This window comes from Plectropomus leopardus, chromosome 19, assembly GCF_026936395.1.
Source record: "Plectropomus leopardus strain MGB_pleo_1.0 chromosome 19, ASM2693639v1, whole genome shotgun sequence".
NCBI classification, from domain to species: domain Eukaryota; kingdom Metazoa; phylum Chordata; class Actinopteri; order Perciformes; family Serranidae; genus Plectropomus; species Plectropomus leopardus.
Genome location: NC_142194.1, coordinates 4252788 through 4267633, shown reverse-complemented (window position 1 = coordinate 4267633; position 14846 = coordinate 4252788). Strand labels below are relative to the sequence as shown.

At 36.4% G+C, this 14846-nt stretch overlaps 2 protein-coding genes across 3 annotated transcripts; one reads left to right on the top strand and one right to left on the bottom strand.

Annotated features, from left to right (window-relative positions):
• Positions 1 to 666: 666 nt before the first annotated feature.
• mrpl10 (mitochondrial ribosomal protein L10) lies at positions 667 to 4556 on the bottom strand. Its single transcript, XM_088070549.1, has 5 exons — positions 4467 to 4556; positions 3179 to 3348; positions 2420 to 2584; positions 1595 to 1739; positions 667 to 1237 (listed from the first exon to the last, which is right to left on the bottom strand). Exons 1-5 carry the CDS (start codon positions 4504 to 4506, stop codon positions 999 to 1001), a joined length of 759 nt encoding a protein of 252 aa, XP_087926675.1. The 5' UTR covers positions 4507 to 4556; the 3' UTR covers positions 667 to 998.
• A 1295-nt stretch (positions 4557 to 5851) lies between these two features.
• Positions 5852 to 14720, top strand: cbx1b (chromobox homolog 1b (HP1 beta homolog Drosophila)). 2 transcript variants are annotated; one of them, XM_042507888.2, is made up of 6 exons: positions 5852 to 6033; positions 8761 to 8842; positions 9090 to 9261; positions 10459 to 10612; positions 12516 to 12610; positions 14027 to 14720. In XM_042507888.2, the coding sequence occupies exons 2-6, from the start codon at positions 8788 to 8790 to the stop codon at positions 14166 to 14168; spliced, it is 618 nt and encodes a 205-aa protein (XP_042363822.1). In that variant the 5' UTR covers positions 5852 to 6033; positions 8761 to 8787; the 3' UTR covers positions 14169 to 14720. The 2 variants fall into 2 exon arrangements, with proteins under 2 accessions (XP_042363822.1, XP_087925743.1); XM_088069617.1 differs by lacking the exon at positions 8761 to 8842.
• Positions 14721 to 14846: the final 126 nt, after the last annotated feature.

Here is a 14846-nt window from a genome sequence, read left to right as displayed (position 1 = left end):
CACGTTTTTGCCACTGACAGGCTCAGATTAAGAGTACATTACTTTTTTTTAAACCAGAAACAGCCTCATTTTAGCGTGTGTCGAATCAGCATATTTTCACATCAAAATGTGTGAAATAAGATTGTTTTTTTAATTCAAACCAGACCTGGTTATTATTGGAACAGCAGACAGATGAACCAAGGCGGGCTTTGTTCGTTTTATTTGGTTTCTGTTGACTGATGTTTAATGAAATGGAAGTCTGATGGCTTTGGCAACAGTGATTTTGGGGCGGTTTCAGGTTAAACAAAAAAGGATCTAACTATTTAACAAAAAGGTTTATCTCCTTGTTGATCCTTTGTCAAAAAACTATAATAAGAACCTGAGTCAGCCAGTGGCAAAAACACGCTCTTTTAGCCGATGTAAATTGACGGCCTCACGCGTCCTGAGCAGTGACAGTGCACCGTTCTGGAGCAGTCGGCTGCAGCACTTTTGCTCAATGCGAGACCAATTTCAAAAATTGTTGTCTCCATAGTCACTTTGACACAAAAAAGCATAAAAAAAATGGTCCAGTTTGAAAAATACTTGTTATCTTTCACTTAAAAACAACTTTTAAATGATTATCAGGCAAATCTTCAACTCTTCTTCAACTCTACTTTTAAATCCAGACAAATAAGACTGAATAACAGATTGTGTTGTAGTAGTTTATTTATATGTGACTTTATCTTTAAATGAAGGAATTTCTTGGGCAACACTGACATTTTGGCAGAACTGTTCATCCAAGACTTCCATCGAAAAGTTGGGATGCACTAAAATCAGTCTGCAGAGTCCTTCATTCACAGCAGCCTCACTGATCCTGCGGCTGGATGCACAATATACGGTTTAGTTTAATTTAGCGCCAATTAAACTGCTCCAGTCAGATTTTTCTAAACTTCTTTTTTTGCATCCAAACCGGCCGTCCCCGTCATTCCAAGCAGCTTGATATCTACAAGGCCACAGTCCCAGTCTGATCCTCTGCAGCTCTACGTGGCCTCCTCCGCGTTAGGAGCTCCCTCTGCATCGCCGTCCGAGCTCTGCTGTTTGACGTACTGCTGCAGGAGGGCAGACAGGTGAGCCGGGTGGCGCTGCAGCATGGAGGCTGTGTGGGAGGTCAGCATCATCAGCCCGCTGACCAGCTGACCCTGGGCAACAGCCATCGTCGACAGTTTGGAGTAGCTCACCACGCCCTGCGCGCTCAGCAGCGTGTCTTCTATACAGGCTCCTGTTGAGAGGTGAGCGACGGTTTAATCATCACAATGTATTTTTCAGTTAAATTAACGAATAAAAAATAAGAGAATTTACTGCTCTGAATTAAGATTCTGGTGTATTAGTTTTGTTTATTTTCCTCTCATGGACTGAAAAAATAAGTAACTGATTGATGTAAGAAGAATATTTTATAATTATGGAGCACATTTACTAAAATAATTTACCGAACATTTCCTGGCTACAGCTTCTCAAAACTGAAGAATTTCTGAGAAATTCTGTATTTTTGGGACTTTGACTTTTGCAGCAAACAAATTAAATGATCATTCTGCATGATAATGTACGTCTTTGTGTGGAGACACAGCAGTTAGCTCACCCAGGAGGGTCACGTGCGGGCTGACCCTCAGGCTCGACAGCATCTCCCTCACTTTTGGCTCTTTACTGACAAAAAGGACCGTGGGGCCGATGAACAGAGGAGCCATGTTGGAGTAAACGCTGTCTTTCAGGAACGACAGCATCACCTAAAAAAAAGCACAATTAAAGATTAGAATGAACTAAAAAAAATCCTAAAACCTGAGCAAAAAAACACGAGGAGAAGGCAATGAGCAACTTAGAAGACATAGCCCATAACTTTGAAAAAAAAAATTACAAGAAAGTTATCTGAAAATAAAAAAAAGAACAAGAAAATTACCCCAAAAAGTGATGAAAACATATGTGAATGTTTTTCTGTTACACAATTTTAAATATAGAAATAATTACAATTATTACAATTATTTTTAATCTTTCATTTTTAAAAATCAAGTAATTTTCTTGTTCCTTCTACTAATTTATTGCCATTTGTGGGACATTTATCGCCAAGTCTCTCTGCCTTTTTCCCAGTACTGTGTGTTTTGTGTCAAGGAAACAGAAATAATCATCACGTGTTTTTCAACTTTCAGTATTTACTTTTATTTATATTTACTTGTGTGCAGCAGCTGCAGAGATGATGCAGGTTTCACAGCCTGGAATTCATTTGAGGAAATAGATTTTAGGAGATTAAGGCAGGAATTTAACTGTTTAGAGCTCAATCACATGTGATAAACAAAACAACAGACAGCTAGTAACCTGCAACAGGTTAAACGTTTGGGCCCTTTTTGGCGGCAGAGAGAATCACGTGTCTCCGGTCCATTTGTTGGAAAGAAATGTTACTCGGGCTTATTACCTGGTTGGGGAAGAACTTGACAGTGATGCCGTGTTTACAAAGTCTGTGTTTGAGAATCAACAGTTCTTCAGCGTTACTGCCGTTATTCTGGGCCACAGCGATCATCTTACAGTCCTGGAATATGTCCTTCAAATTCCTCTTCAAGATTAACGCGAAAGGGCTGTCCTGGTGGAATAAAACAGTTTGTCTCATAGTGAAGAGGAGCTACTGACAAGAAGAAAATCAGCTGTCACCTACAGTGTGTGTACTGCTCTAATGAGTGTGCAAGGTCTGAGGATAATGTGATGTTTTTATCTACAGATAAATTTGATTATTTTTTTTATATTAATGCAGATGTGACACCCCAGTTTCACAAACACAACTTGTTTTACATTTTATGATACCTTAAATGAGGAAATAAAAACATGTTTTTCCTACAAAACGCTTTTTTAAATTTGGGAGAGAAAATCTAGTGGAGAGCCTGAAAATATCGAATTATTTATTTTAGTTAGTTAGATCTTTAATATTAACAAATAAAATAAGAGAATAAAAATAAAATGTCCATTGGACATATTCAGTAAACAAACTTAAGCATTTAGGGGTTTACAGCCATATCAGCTAATTCATGTCTAGACTTTCTGAATAAAATGCTTTGGTGTCCACAAACTTTTGGCCATGTAGTGTACACATAATATGCAGCTCTGGAAACTCGATAACATGTTACATATCTGCTGTCGGCCCTTTGTGTGTGCAGAGAGAAGATGAGAAGGGGTGTGTTACCTCCTGCACTCGTTTGGTTTTGGATGGATAAGCTCCTGGAGGAGCGACTCGTGTCGGAGGAACGTACTCTGTGACCGCCAACATCTTCTGTTTGAGGAAGTGCATCGGCCGCCGGTGGCGAGTCACAGCTTTGGAGCCGTGACGAACGCTCTGCGTCAGGGGAAGCCATCCTGAAAGTCACAAAAACACCTGCTTTACAAAAAAATGTATCCACATTCATTTTCCTATAACCCCGCCAAACACGACTTGCTAAAAATTTAAAGACATAAACACAAACTGCTCTTTCTGCAATTAACATTCAGATAGTTTGGCTTTGTTCTCGCAAAAAGAAATGCTGGCAAAACTTTTGCAGATTTGTCATTGATTGTTTTGTTACAGACTTTTTCTTATTATAGGAAAATGGGGTATTATGTGTCTTCAAAAACAAAAGTTTAAATATATATATACAGTATATATATATGTATGTTTGTATATATACATGTGTTGCAGGAGTGCAGCAGTTAACATAGATTTACATTTGTTTACATATGCAGTTGTTCACACTTATAGCATCAATACAATATATGTCAACAATGACATTGAGATGAGATATTTATATTTATATTCATTTTCTTTAAAGAAGAAAAAAGTAAAGATTACCAAAAAAAGGTTAAAAGCTAGACGTTAAAATAAACTTGCAGGAATAAATATTGGCATAAAATAAAATGAAAATAAAAACAATAATAACACAAGACAATAAAAACACAATAAAATAAAATAAAACACACGTTCTGCTGCTATACACAGAAACCGTTTTACAGCAGCTTTAACACTGTCTGAACACCAAGACACTTTGTCAAGACTCTTTCAGATTTGTCATTGATTATATCTTTTAAAACTTTACATTATTATAGGAAAATGTGGTGTTTGATTTCTCAAAAATAAATGAAATAAAATAAAGAAAAGTAAATGAATGAATTTAATGATGTGATGATGTTGAGCAATATGTAAAACATCATGTTTCGACCAACAAAAATACTATCAAAAATCTATAAATCTAAAAATAAAAATATTATCACTTTATATACTGAAGCTGTGAGACTAAATGAAGAGAAATAAAATAAATACCTGCTAACAAGACAGAGCAGCTAACGTGCTAACACGGCTAACTAAACGAGCTCCAGCTGTTTAACTGAAGCGCAGCTAACACTGTTAGCTTCATACAGTTTAAATAAAACAGCCAATAAAATTACTAAAACGTTAAAAACAGATATTTAACGCTGTAAATGCAGTATTAAAGCCACATTACCCTGTTTCGGTAGCAATCTCGCACACAAGGTCGCCGCCATCTTTGACAGGAGATTGTTGATCCGGAAGTGACGAAAGCTCAAATGCTGCGTTCACTGACGCGTCGAAAAAAAGAGAATTACAGGAGATAAATGTGAAAAATCAACTCCTATCCAGTGGTGCTTTTCAGTTTTTTTACGTAAAAGTACTTATAAGACTGTAAAAATAATTTGTTACAAGTAAAAATAATTATAACTCGTGCATTAACGTAAAAGCGGGATTTTACTGTTACAGCTGATTTAGTTGCAGCTAAACTATTATTAAAAAAATACATTATTCATTATGGATTTATCTGCTTAGAATTTTCTCTATTAATTGCTTTATTATTGATTGATGGTTTGTAAAAAAGGCAGAAAATAGTGAGAAATGCTAACACATTTAACCAAAGCCCAAAGTGACACCTCTACATTATTTGGTTTGTGTAACCAACAGTCAAAAGCCTTAACGTTATTATTAGTAATACATTACAGTTAGGGACTGTTTGTCATTTATGCTGGGGGAAGAAATGATGCAAAACGAGGAAGACATACCATTCCTTCTTCTTTTTTAGTACTGGGGAGGAGGGACTTGTGTTTTGTATTTCATATTTCTTTTAAATACCCTTTGAACCCCAAATCCATCTGTCAGGTTTAAAAGGCATGTTTTCATTTTATCCCTAAAGCTATAAATAGTATTAAAAGGGGAAGCAGCAAATCGTCACATTTTTTAAGCAGGAACCATTAAATATTTTACATTAAAATGACCTAAACCATCAAAATAGTTGTCAGTAATTTTCTGTTAAACACCTGACTGATTGATTATTCAACTAATTGTTTCAGATGTTCTTGAATACAATGTAGTTTTAAATGTTTTATTTTAGTTTCATGTTTTCTTACGTCATATTTTTATAATTATTATGTTTTTACTTTATATTATATACACTTTTTGCAAATATATTGTATGGAAAAAGTTTATTTTTAATCTCTTTCTTTTTTTCATATTTACATGATAATTTATAAAGTCTTCATTTGTGTAAAATGTTTAATTTGTAAACTAACCACGGCACCAGATAAATGTAGTTAAGTAAAAAAAAAAAAAATACTCTATTTCTTTCTGAAATGTAGTGAACTAAGTCAAGTTAAGTACAAGTACCTCAAATAAAGTATTTATCTTCTGTATATATCATCTGTATTGATGCAGTGAGGTCCGTTCCGTTAATCCAGTCCGCTGTTTGCGCAGACTCTGTAACATTAGATCTCTAAATCATACGCGCGCAGCTCCGCTCGCTCCCTGACGCTGGTGAGTAAATCCACATGTTCTATGAGTCAGTGAATGTGCGCGGAGCTCCGCCGGACCGCTGGACTGGATTTTGCTCGTCTTCTCTCGGACCAGACAAAGGGGCGGAAACGAAACACCTCACTGTACTCGAGCTGGCGGCTCTGAAATTTAACAAATCCAGACGTTATCGCTACATTAACACACGGTTAAGACTGTCGCGTTGTTTCAAATCGGTGGAAATTTAGAAAAATACATTAGATTTTAAGTGATCGGTGAGTTTAATTTTCCCTCCTCCCTCCAAACGTGTTGTTTGAATGTGCACGAGACTGACGTTAGCTAGCCGTTAATGTGCATGTTTTCAATGGGGATGGAAACTGTGTAGTTAAAGTAATCACATTTATTATTATAATTATTATAATCGACAGAGTATGTTTGTTGCATTAGTTGCTGTTAAAAGCAACATGGAGGAGACAGACAGTGAGGAGCCTCCGACGCTTTGTCGTGCTGTTTTTCTTCTGTGTGCTCGCTAATTTTAGCAAGAAAAATACCCTAAATTTAAATTTATTTCACATCACAGCAATGTTAACATAAGTTATATCTTATTCTGTGATCATGAGCTCTATATTTACACTCCACGTCGTGGTAAGCCGCCGCCAGGTGTGCAAACCTCCTGTTGTTGATGTTGGCACCGCTGCATTATTAATTAGTAAAGTGATCACATTTCATTTATATGTTTATTTATAAGAGAAACTCTCATTTATCACATACCTTTTGCTACTTAAGTGAGATATTTTGAAACCAGAGCATCAAGAAAAGTAAAATATTAGTACAGTAATACAGTATCCACCATTCATTAGGGACTGTGCTTTATTTATCAGAGGAGCAGGTGGTTTACATTAAGGGGTTGACCCAAATTGTTTTTTTCAGGTCTGATGCAGATTATTAGTAATAACTTAATAACCGAGATTTGGAACAGATACGCATTTACAATAAAAAACATTTCTGTTGAAATTAATGATTTAATATATAATATACTCCAACACAAAACATTGTTTAAACGCCTTTAACAAATGTTTAGTAAAAACTGAACCTTTCAGCGTCAGATACTAAAAGTTCCTTGCACCTTTTTTTTAAATGAAGTTCAAGGAAATTTAATAAAGAAATTTGTGGCAAAACACAAATCGCCATACAAAACCAACCTGCCAAGAATTTCCTCAAAAATATATTTTGTTGAAATAAACATTTCTGCAAAATTGTCCTTTGCTATAAGTCATTTTGGTCTATTTATGTTTTTTTTAGTTGTTGTAGTTTTTCTCAACTCTTGTTGTTGTTGGTCTTAAAAAGTCTTAAATCGACCTTAAGTTGAAGAGGATTTGAAAAGCATGTTTTCTTTAAATATCTCCAAAATCACACCATTTATCTTCTATCATTTAGCCAGAAACTGTGAAATATGGTTATTTATGGTGGAGGGAAGGTCATGCTTTTTTCCTGAGTCACGCAAAAATACATGTAGTTCCTGGGAGGATCATGATATCAATAAAAAATAAAAAAGTTAAAAAAAAAAGTCACACCCCAACCGCCTCTTACTGTAATAAATAAAGAACAGTCCCTCACAAGTCAGTACAATGGTGATATGACACAACAAACACAAGACACGCAGCACAGAGCTATAAAACACGACTTTGTAAGAGAACACCAGATTGTTGGATGTGGAGGTAACGACCCTGTGTAATTATCCTGATTAGGGCCATTTTTTCATATTTTGTAACATCAAACCCCCTAAGAAGTCCAGTAAGTTTACACCATGTCAAAAGGTACATGGGTAACTTTAGGCAATGCAGATTAGGCAGTCTTTTTTAACCCTTAGGGACTGTTTGGCACATTTTGCACCTTCCTCCTTTTTCATTCTGTGATAATTTTGGCTGTGTTTATGCATATGACATTAGTTTTGTCAAGACTGTGTATTTTTGTTTTATCTGGGAATTTCCAGATCAGAATTTCCAGATTTACCTTCGAATTTGTAATTTTCACTATTTTCCACCGGATGATGTCAATTTGACATATTTGGCATGTATTTCTCCATATTATGGAGAAAATCAGGCTGTTTACACGAAGTGCACTGTCGCAATCAGTGTTGCTGCAATTTATTGATATATCCCAGGTTGAGATAATTGTTTAAAAAAAAACTACTTTGCATGTAGTAAATTCAAAATAATTATTTATTCATTTTTAATCTAAAAACATGGCAAAAAACATGCATTTTATGGGTTAAAATTCAGAAAATGTATGAAAATTTTCTAATTATGATTAGGACTGATGTTTGTTAAAAAATAAACCCAAATGAAAGTAGAAAATCATATTAATGTATAATAATTTTAATCACCTGATTCTGAAAAGTGCATGTTGTGTGCAGAGCGGTATGAGTGTTAGCATTTAACTCTACACAAAAAATAATAATGTATAAAAATCAGTGTTGGTGCTAATCATTGACATATCCCAGGCCGTGATAATAAAGAATAAAATATGTTGCATGTAGTATAGGCCTATTTAAAAAAAATAAAAATCTTTTTTTTTTTAAATCTATAAACATAATGGCATCATGACAAAAACCTGGCATTTAAAGGATTAAAATGATTAAAAATCAACTAATATTTGATATTTATGATTAGGACTAATGATGGCTAAAATTAACTCAATAAAAGTAAAAAAAATATATTAATGTATAATGTTTTTTAAAGTTTGATTGTGAAATTTTGTGCACTGAGCGATACAAACGTAATATTAAAACAGGCCCTAAGGGTTAAAATCAACAACTGAGACAAAATTATTAAACACACACAGTGGATTTTTAAAACTATCAGTGAAACGCAGATTGCCGCTCATCTCCATTGCCTCCCATTGTTACCCTTTTATTCTAAATAAACCCAATGCTGTTCTCTCCTCTCTGCCACGTTGCTTCTCGCATGCTCCCATGATGCAACACTGTTGACGTTGACCAGGAAGCTGCTGGTCCCCAGGTCTGACTGATGAGTATGAGCCTGACCACAGAGCCCCCTAACGATGTTCCCGCTGTTACAGAAGGTTTCATATAATCATTACTTTCTAACATGAATGTCTCTGCATCACTCTGTCGTTGTGCGGTAAGCTGTGTGTCGAGGAGTGGATCATGTGTGTGACACCATCAGTGTTTGTGAAACTGCACTCAGCAGATTGATTTGTTAAAAAAAAGAAAAGTCCCCCAAAAACACGTCTTAAAACGCTGAATGTGAACAGTTAGGATGCTCTCCGGGTGTCTTCAGGATCGGTAACTCTCTGTTTTGAACTCCAGTTTCTGACCCGCCAGAGAGCAAAATGACCACGGTGGAGAAGAAGGAGAAGAAGCCAGATGAAGTGGCCGAGGAAGAGGAGGAGGAGGAAGAATATGTGGTGGAAAAAGTCCTGAATCGGCGAGTGGTGAAAGGAAGAGTAGAGTATCTTCTCAAGTGGAAAGGCTTCTCTGAGTGAGTGATGTGGGGCAGAAAATCATCACCTCATGCCTTCTGTCTTTTCCTGTCTTTTTCTTCTTTAACCTGTCGTTTGGGGCATTTTATGCCTTTTCCATTCTTCATTTTTTCAATCATTTTGTTTGTGTTCTTGCATATGGCATACATTTTTGCAAGTATTTTTGTTTAATTTTGGAATTTCACTGTGGAAACTAAGTAGTTACATTCAGACTGTGAAGTGCAAAACATTGAAACCCATTCAAACTGACATTTTTGATCCCACAGCCACCAAAGCATAAAAACACGACTTGTATTATTTCTGAGTGTCATTCAGGGCTTTTACCTTGGAATTTATCATTTTTTACTATTTTCCACCTGATGATGTCATTTTATAACCATGTTGTATTTTGAAACTAGGCGGCCGATTGTTAGTCAATATTTGGTGTTTTGCTCATTATCTGTCTCAGCGTTTGATTTTCATGATTACTGATCAAATTAATTAATTAAAAGGTGTAAAGAAAGTGCCAGCATAAGAGGACCTTTAAGTTTGCAAAACCATAGGGAGCTATTTTTATATTTTTATAATTATTTATTTACTTTTTGTTTTTTGCTTTTTTTACTTGACTCTATTTTTAAAAAAAGTTGCTGGGAACTTGCTGTATATGATTTTGAAAGTTTCGGTTTTGAAAAAGGCGTTTAACCAAAGTTTGGTGTTGGAGTTTATGTTCCAAATTTCAAATATTGACAGAAAGATTTTTTTTTTCAGTAATTGCATAACGGTTCCACATATCTGTTATTGGTCTTATTAACTGCTAATAATCCTGAAAACCAATAGCGGTCGACCCCTATTTAAAATTAAATTTAAAAAAAAATGTCTAAAGACGTAGTGGCATCAAGACAAAAACCTGGCATTTAAAGGGTTAAAATTCTATAAATTAATGAATATTTGATGTTTATGATTTGGACTGATGTTGATTAAAAAATGAACTCAATAGAAGTAGAAAATAATATTAATGCATAACATTTTTTATAGCTTGATTATGAAAAGCACATTTTAAGTGTGTGTAATATTAAAGCGGGCCCTAAGGGGTTAAATATTCCCCTAAATCACAGATGGCAAAAAATTATTAGTAAGAAGAGAATGACATACTGGGACGTTTAACATGAGATTACATTATTAATGTAATACTGTGTTTTATGTCCTTGTGTCTGCAGAGAGGACAACACGTGGGAGCCAGAAGACAATCTGGACTGTCCAGATCTGATCGCAGAGTTCCTGCAGTCCCAGAAATCAGCACACGACGGGAAGAGGAAGGCAGCCGGAGACGCAGATGGAGACGACAGCAAAACGAAGAAGAAAAAAGACGACGTAAGTCCCGATTCTTTGTTTTTGTTGAAGTCCATAAATGATACTTGGGGTTAACCCTTTCACACCTGGATAAAGATCAGTTTTCTTGTGCTGCATTCAGATGCCTTTAATTAGCAATTAAAGCTCTGAAACCTGAGAGCATTTGTTTGATTTCTTTCAAAAAGTGGACATATTTTTGCTGTTGTTTAATGCAGACTGTGTCTAAATTGTTAAAAATGTTTGCTTTTTTTGGATTCTTCGTTCCCCGTAGAATCCAAAAAGTTTTCTTCACAAAACCAAGGTAACGCACGGTGAGTTGCTGATACACAAATGGTCATTTTGCAAGTGAAGAATTCCTCTAAGAGCCCTGACACACCAAGAAAACCTCAAAGAAGCAGCACAGTTATTCTTAATGCCATATTTTCTGTTAAAAGTTGCAAGTGAAAACATCACAAAGACGACAGCCAACTGCCAGCTGTTAACCCTCTGTGGAAACAAATCGGTATTTTGACCCTGCTGTCAGATTAAATAGTCTCATCGCTGATAAAATGTAATCTGTCGAAAATGTAATATGTCCAATAAAAAAAGATTCAACCGGCACTGTTGAGCTGTTTTCTTTGCTTCGCTCGGCTGCTTTTGAGGAACAAAAGGCGGAAACAGTTTAAAACTTTTGATCCACAAAGCGTTTTGTTTTTTGTTCGTTTTTTTGGGGGGCAGAGCGGTTGAAAACATCGCCAGGAAAGAGCCGTAAAACACAAAGCAGACACAGTGAGTTGGTAAAGATGAAGAGTTGCAGGCAGCAGGTGTTTGTTGTAGTTTAAACAAACCTGAAACCACATCAAGGTGAGCCACATCACAGGCTCACGATAAAGAAGGATGCTGGATTTCCAAATATGAGGCTTTAGGTGCACACTTCAACAGCGCCTTCATTTGGGACCAATCTACCAATTACAGACTCCCTCCTCCACGTGCACCATGACCTCTGTGTGTTCACACACCCAACACACAGGCTGATACCAAACCTCACACCACGTGCAGACTCAGCAGACTCATTGCAGACCTAGGAATTTAGCAATTACTTAATAGTTTGTTCAGCGCATTGAGCAACTTTATAAGAAATTACCAAAAAAACTAACTTTGGCAAAATATTTTATAAAGTGCAAGAAAATTACCTGAAACTTAGAAAAAAGAAACAAACAAAAAATAAAGTAAAAAAAAAAAAAAAAAATTAAAAGGAAGTGACATAAAAAAGGGGCTTAAAATTATAAATTTGTAAAATAATTTTAAATATATAATTACGATCATTATAACTAAAGTTTTTTTCCCCTTTTACCTATTAAAATATTTTTCAAAATCTACTAAGTTCTTGCAATTTGTGGAACAGTTCTTGCTTTTTTCCCATATTTTCAAAAGAAATCAGACTAATTTGCACAGATTTCAAAGTTTTAAATACTTATGGAGGTGTCTGAACAAAGAACAAGGAAAGTGATGTTCATTCAAGTCTCACAGGGTTAAAAAAATGGCTTCAAAATCCTAAAAGTGTTTTTCATTTGTGAAGATTATCTCGCTAAAAAAAACGTGGAAGTATCATAAACGTGTGGTTGCCACAGAGCTTAATTTCTTCACTATAATCCAAAATCAAATAGAAAAATCTCAGGCTTCGTGACGAAGGGCACTCCATTAATAAAACCATTTATTGATAAAGAAAGTAATTGTTTGCAGCAGCCCTTTTAAATATGAGGAAGACAAAAGCTGCACACAAACACAAAATAATGATAGTTTCCTCAAAATCCCTTTGCTTTTTTGGCATTGTGTTAGTGTGGATTTATTTTAAATTCAGCTGGGAAGCTTGGCATACTGTATGTGGTTGGTATTTATGCTGAAATGTTTTGATTGAAGTTGTATTTTGTCGTTTGATCCTCAGACAGAGAAGCTGAGGGGCTTTGCTCGAGGGCTGGATCCAGAAAGGATTATTGGCGCCACAGATTCCACAGGAGAGCTCATGTTCCTCATGAAATGGTTTGTATGCAGCACAGAAACTGCTGGACGGCTGTTAAAAACTGAAACATTAGCGACTGAAAAACTGCCTCGACTGTCAGGGAAATAAAATGCGTCATTAATCCTCAGGGGCTTTAATATTACACACACAATCACATCGCTCGCGTTTCAAAGTTAAGCTTTAAAAAATATTATACATTAATATTATTTTCTACTTTCATTAAGATAATTTTGTAATCTGCATCAGTCCTGATCATAAATATTAAATATTCATTTATTTTCAGAATATTTACACCTTAAATGAAAAGTTTTTGTCGTGATGCTACTATGTTTTTAGATGAAAAAAAAAAAATTATTATTTTCAACATATGACAGTATGGGACATGTCAATGATCAGCACCAACATTGATTTTTATGCACTATTATTATTTGTGCAGTGTCAAATACTCACGCTCGTATCGCTCCGTACACATAATGCACTTTTCAAAATCAGGCGATAAAATATTATACATTAATATGATTTTCTAATTTCACTGAGTTTATTCATTAATTTTCAGAATTTTAACCCTTTAGCCAGGTTTTTGTCATGATGCCACTATGTTTTTAGATTTAAAAAAATGATTATTTTTTGGAAAGTAGTTTTTTTATTATTATTGGAGGCTGGGATATGTCAATAATTTGCAGCAACATTGACTGCGACAGTGAGGAAATAGCATAAATCCTCTCCATATGCCAAATCTGGTGGAGACACTGACGGAGAAGGAGAGCGGAGCGGACACCGGCGGGGACACGGGTGGAGAATAAGAGCGGAGTGGACACTGCCGGAGACACCGGCGAACACACCGGCGAACACACCGGCAGAGAATGAGACCAGACAGGACACCAGCGGGGACACTGGTGGAGAATGAAAGAGGAGCAGACACCGGCAGGGACACCGGCCGTGACAGTGGCGGAGAATGAGAGTGGAGCAGACACCGGCAGGGACACCGGCCGTGACAGTGGTGGAGAATGAGAGCCGAGCGGACACTGGCGGGGACACCGGCGGAGAATGAGAGCCGAGCGGACACTGGCGGGGACACTGGCCGTGACAGCAGCGGAGAATGAGAGCGGCACGGACACCGGCGGGACCAATATGGGTCCGATAATTATCGTGCATTCCTCAGTGCACGTTTTTATGTTTTGATGGCTGTGGGTTTAAAAATGTCAGTTTGAATGGGTTTTGGTGGCACACTTTTGGCACATAACAGTATGAATGAAACAACTGTGTTTTAATCTTATAGTAGGAGCTGAGCTGGAAATTCCAAGATTAAACAAAAATATAAAATATTGCCAAATTCATGCCATATGCATAAACAGTCAAAATTATCAAAAAATGAAGAATGAAACGTAAAAAAACAGTCCCTAAGGGAGTTAAATATGTATTTGTGTTGTTTGCAGGAAAAACTCGGACGAAGCTGACCTTGTGCCGGCGAAGGAGGCCAACGTCAAGTGTCCGCAGGTGGTCATCTCTTTCTACGAAGAGAGACTCACTTGGCACTCGTATCCCACTGAAGACGAGAAAAAAGACGAGAAAAACTAACATGGGGCAAAAGGGCAGGGGGAGAGAAAGAAACTGTAGTTTTGAACTTCATTGTACTTTTGACGAGATTTGGGGGGTCAGGACGGGGGGAGGCAGAGACAAGCAAGACACCATCGGACTCATTCGTATTACGGTGTATCAATCATTTGTTTCTCCTTTTATCTGGATATAATCGAACTGTAAATATGCTTCAGATTTGCTTGACAAAACCCAGCAGAAATGTAAGACAGTGTTAATTTTAAGAATCGACTCCAGTTTTCAGAAAGTCTGTCGGTCGCTTCAGTATCATTTTTCGGTCCAGTGCTCGTCATCTTGCTATGACAGTGTATCAGTGAGGTGATGTTTTTATTAGTTCATAGTGTGCCATATTTTTATATACTTGGTTCATTGGTGCTTTTGAGGGCAGAAACCCATTAGCTGCTTTGTGAGGACTTGTTTGATGTACGGTTATCAAATCTTTTCAGTGATTTATTTGGTCATTGGTAATCTTTGTAGTGTTTTTCATGAACATGTCTTGCTTGTCGGTTTTGGACAATAAACCACTTTTTGTTACTCTGCTGTTTCTGCTGCGGTCACTTTGTATACAATGGGATTATTTCATAGCAGTGCTGCAGCTACTGATCATTTTACATTTTCACATAATCTGGTCAATTGAATATCAAAAAAACAGACAAAAAT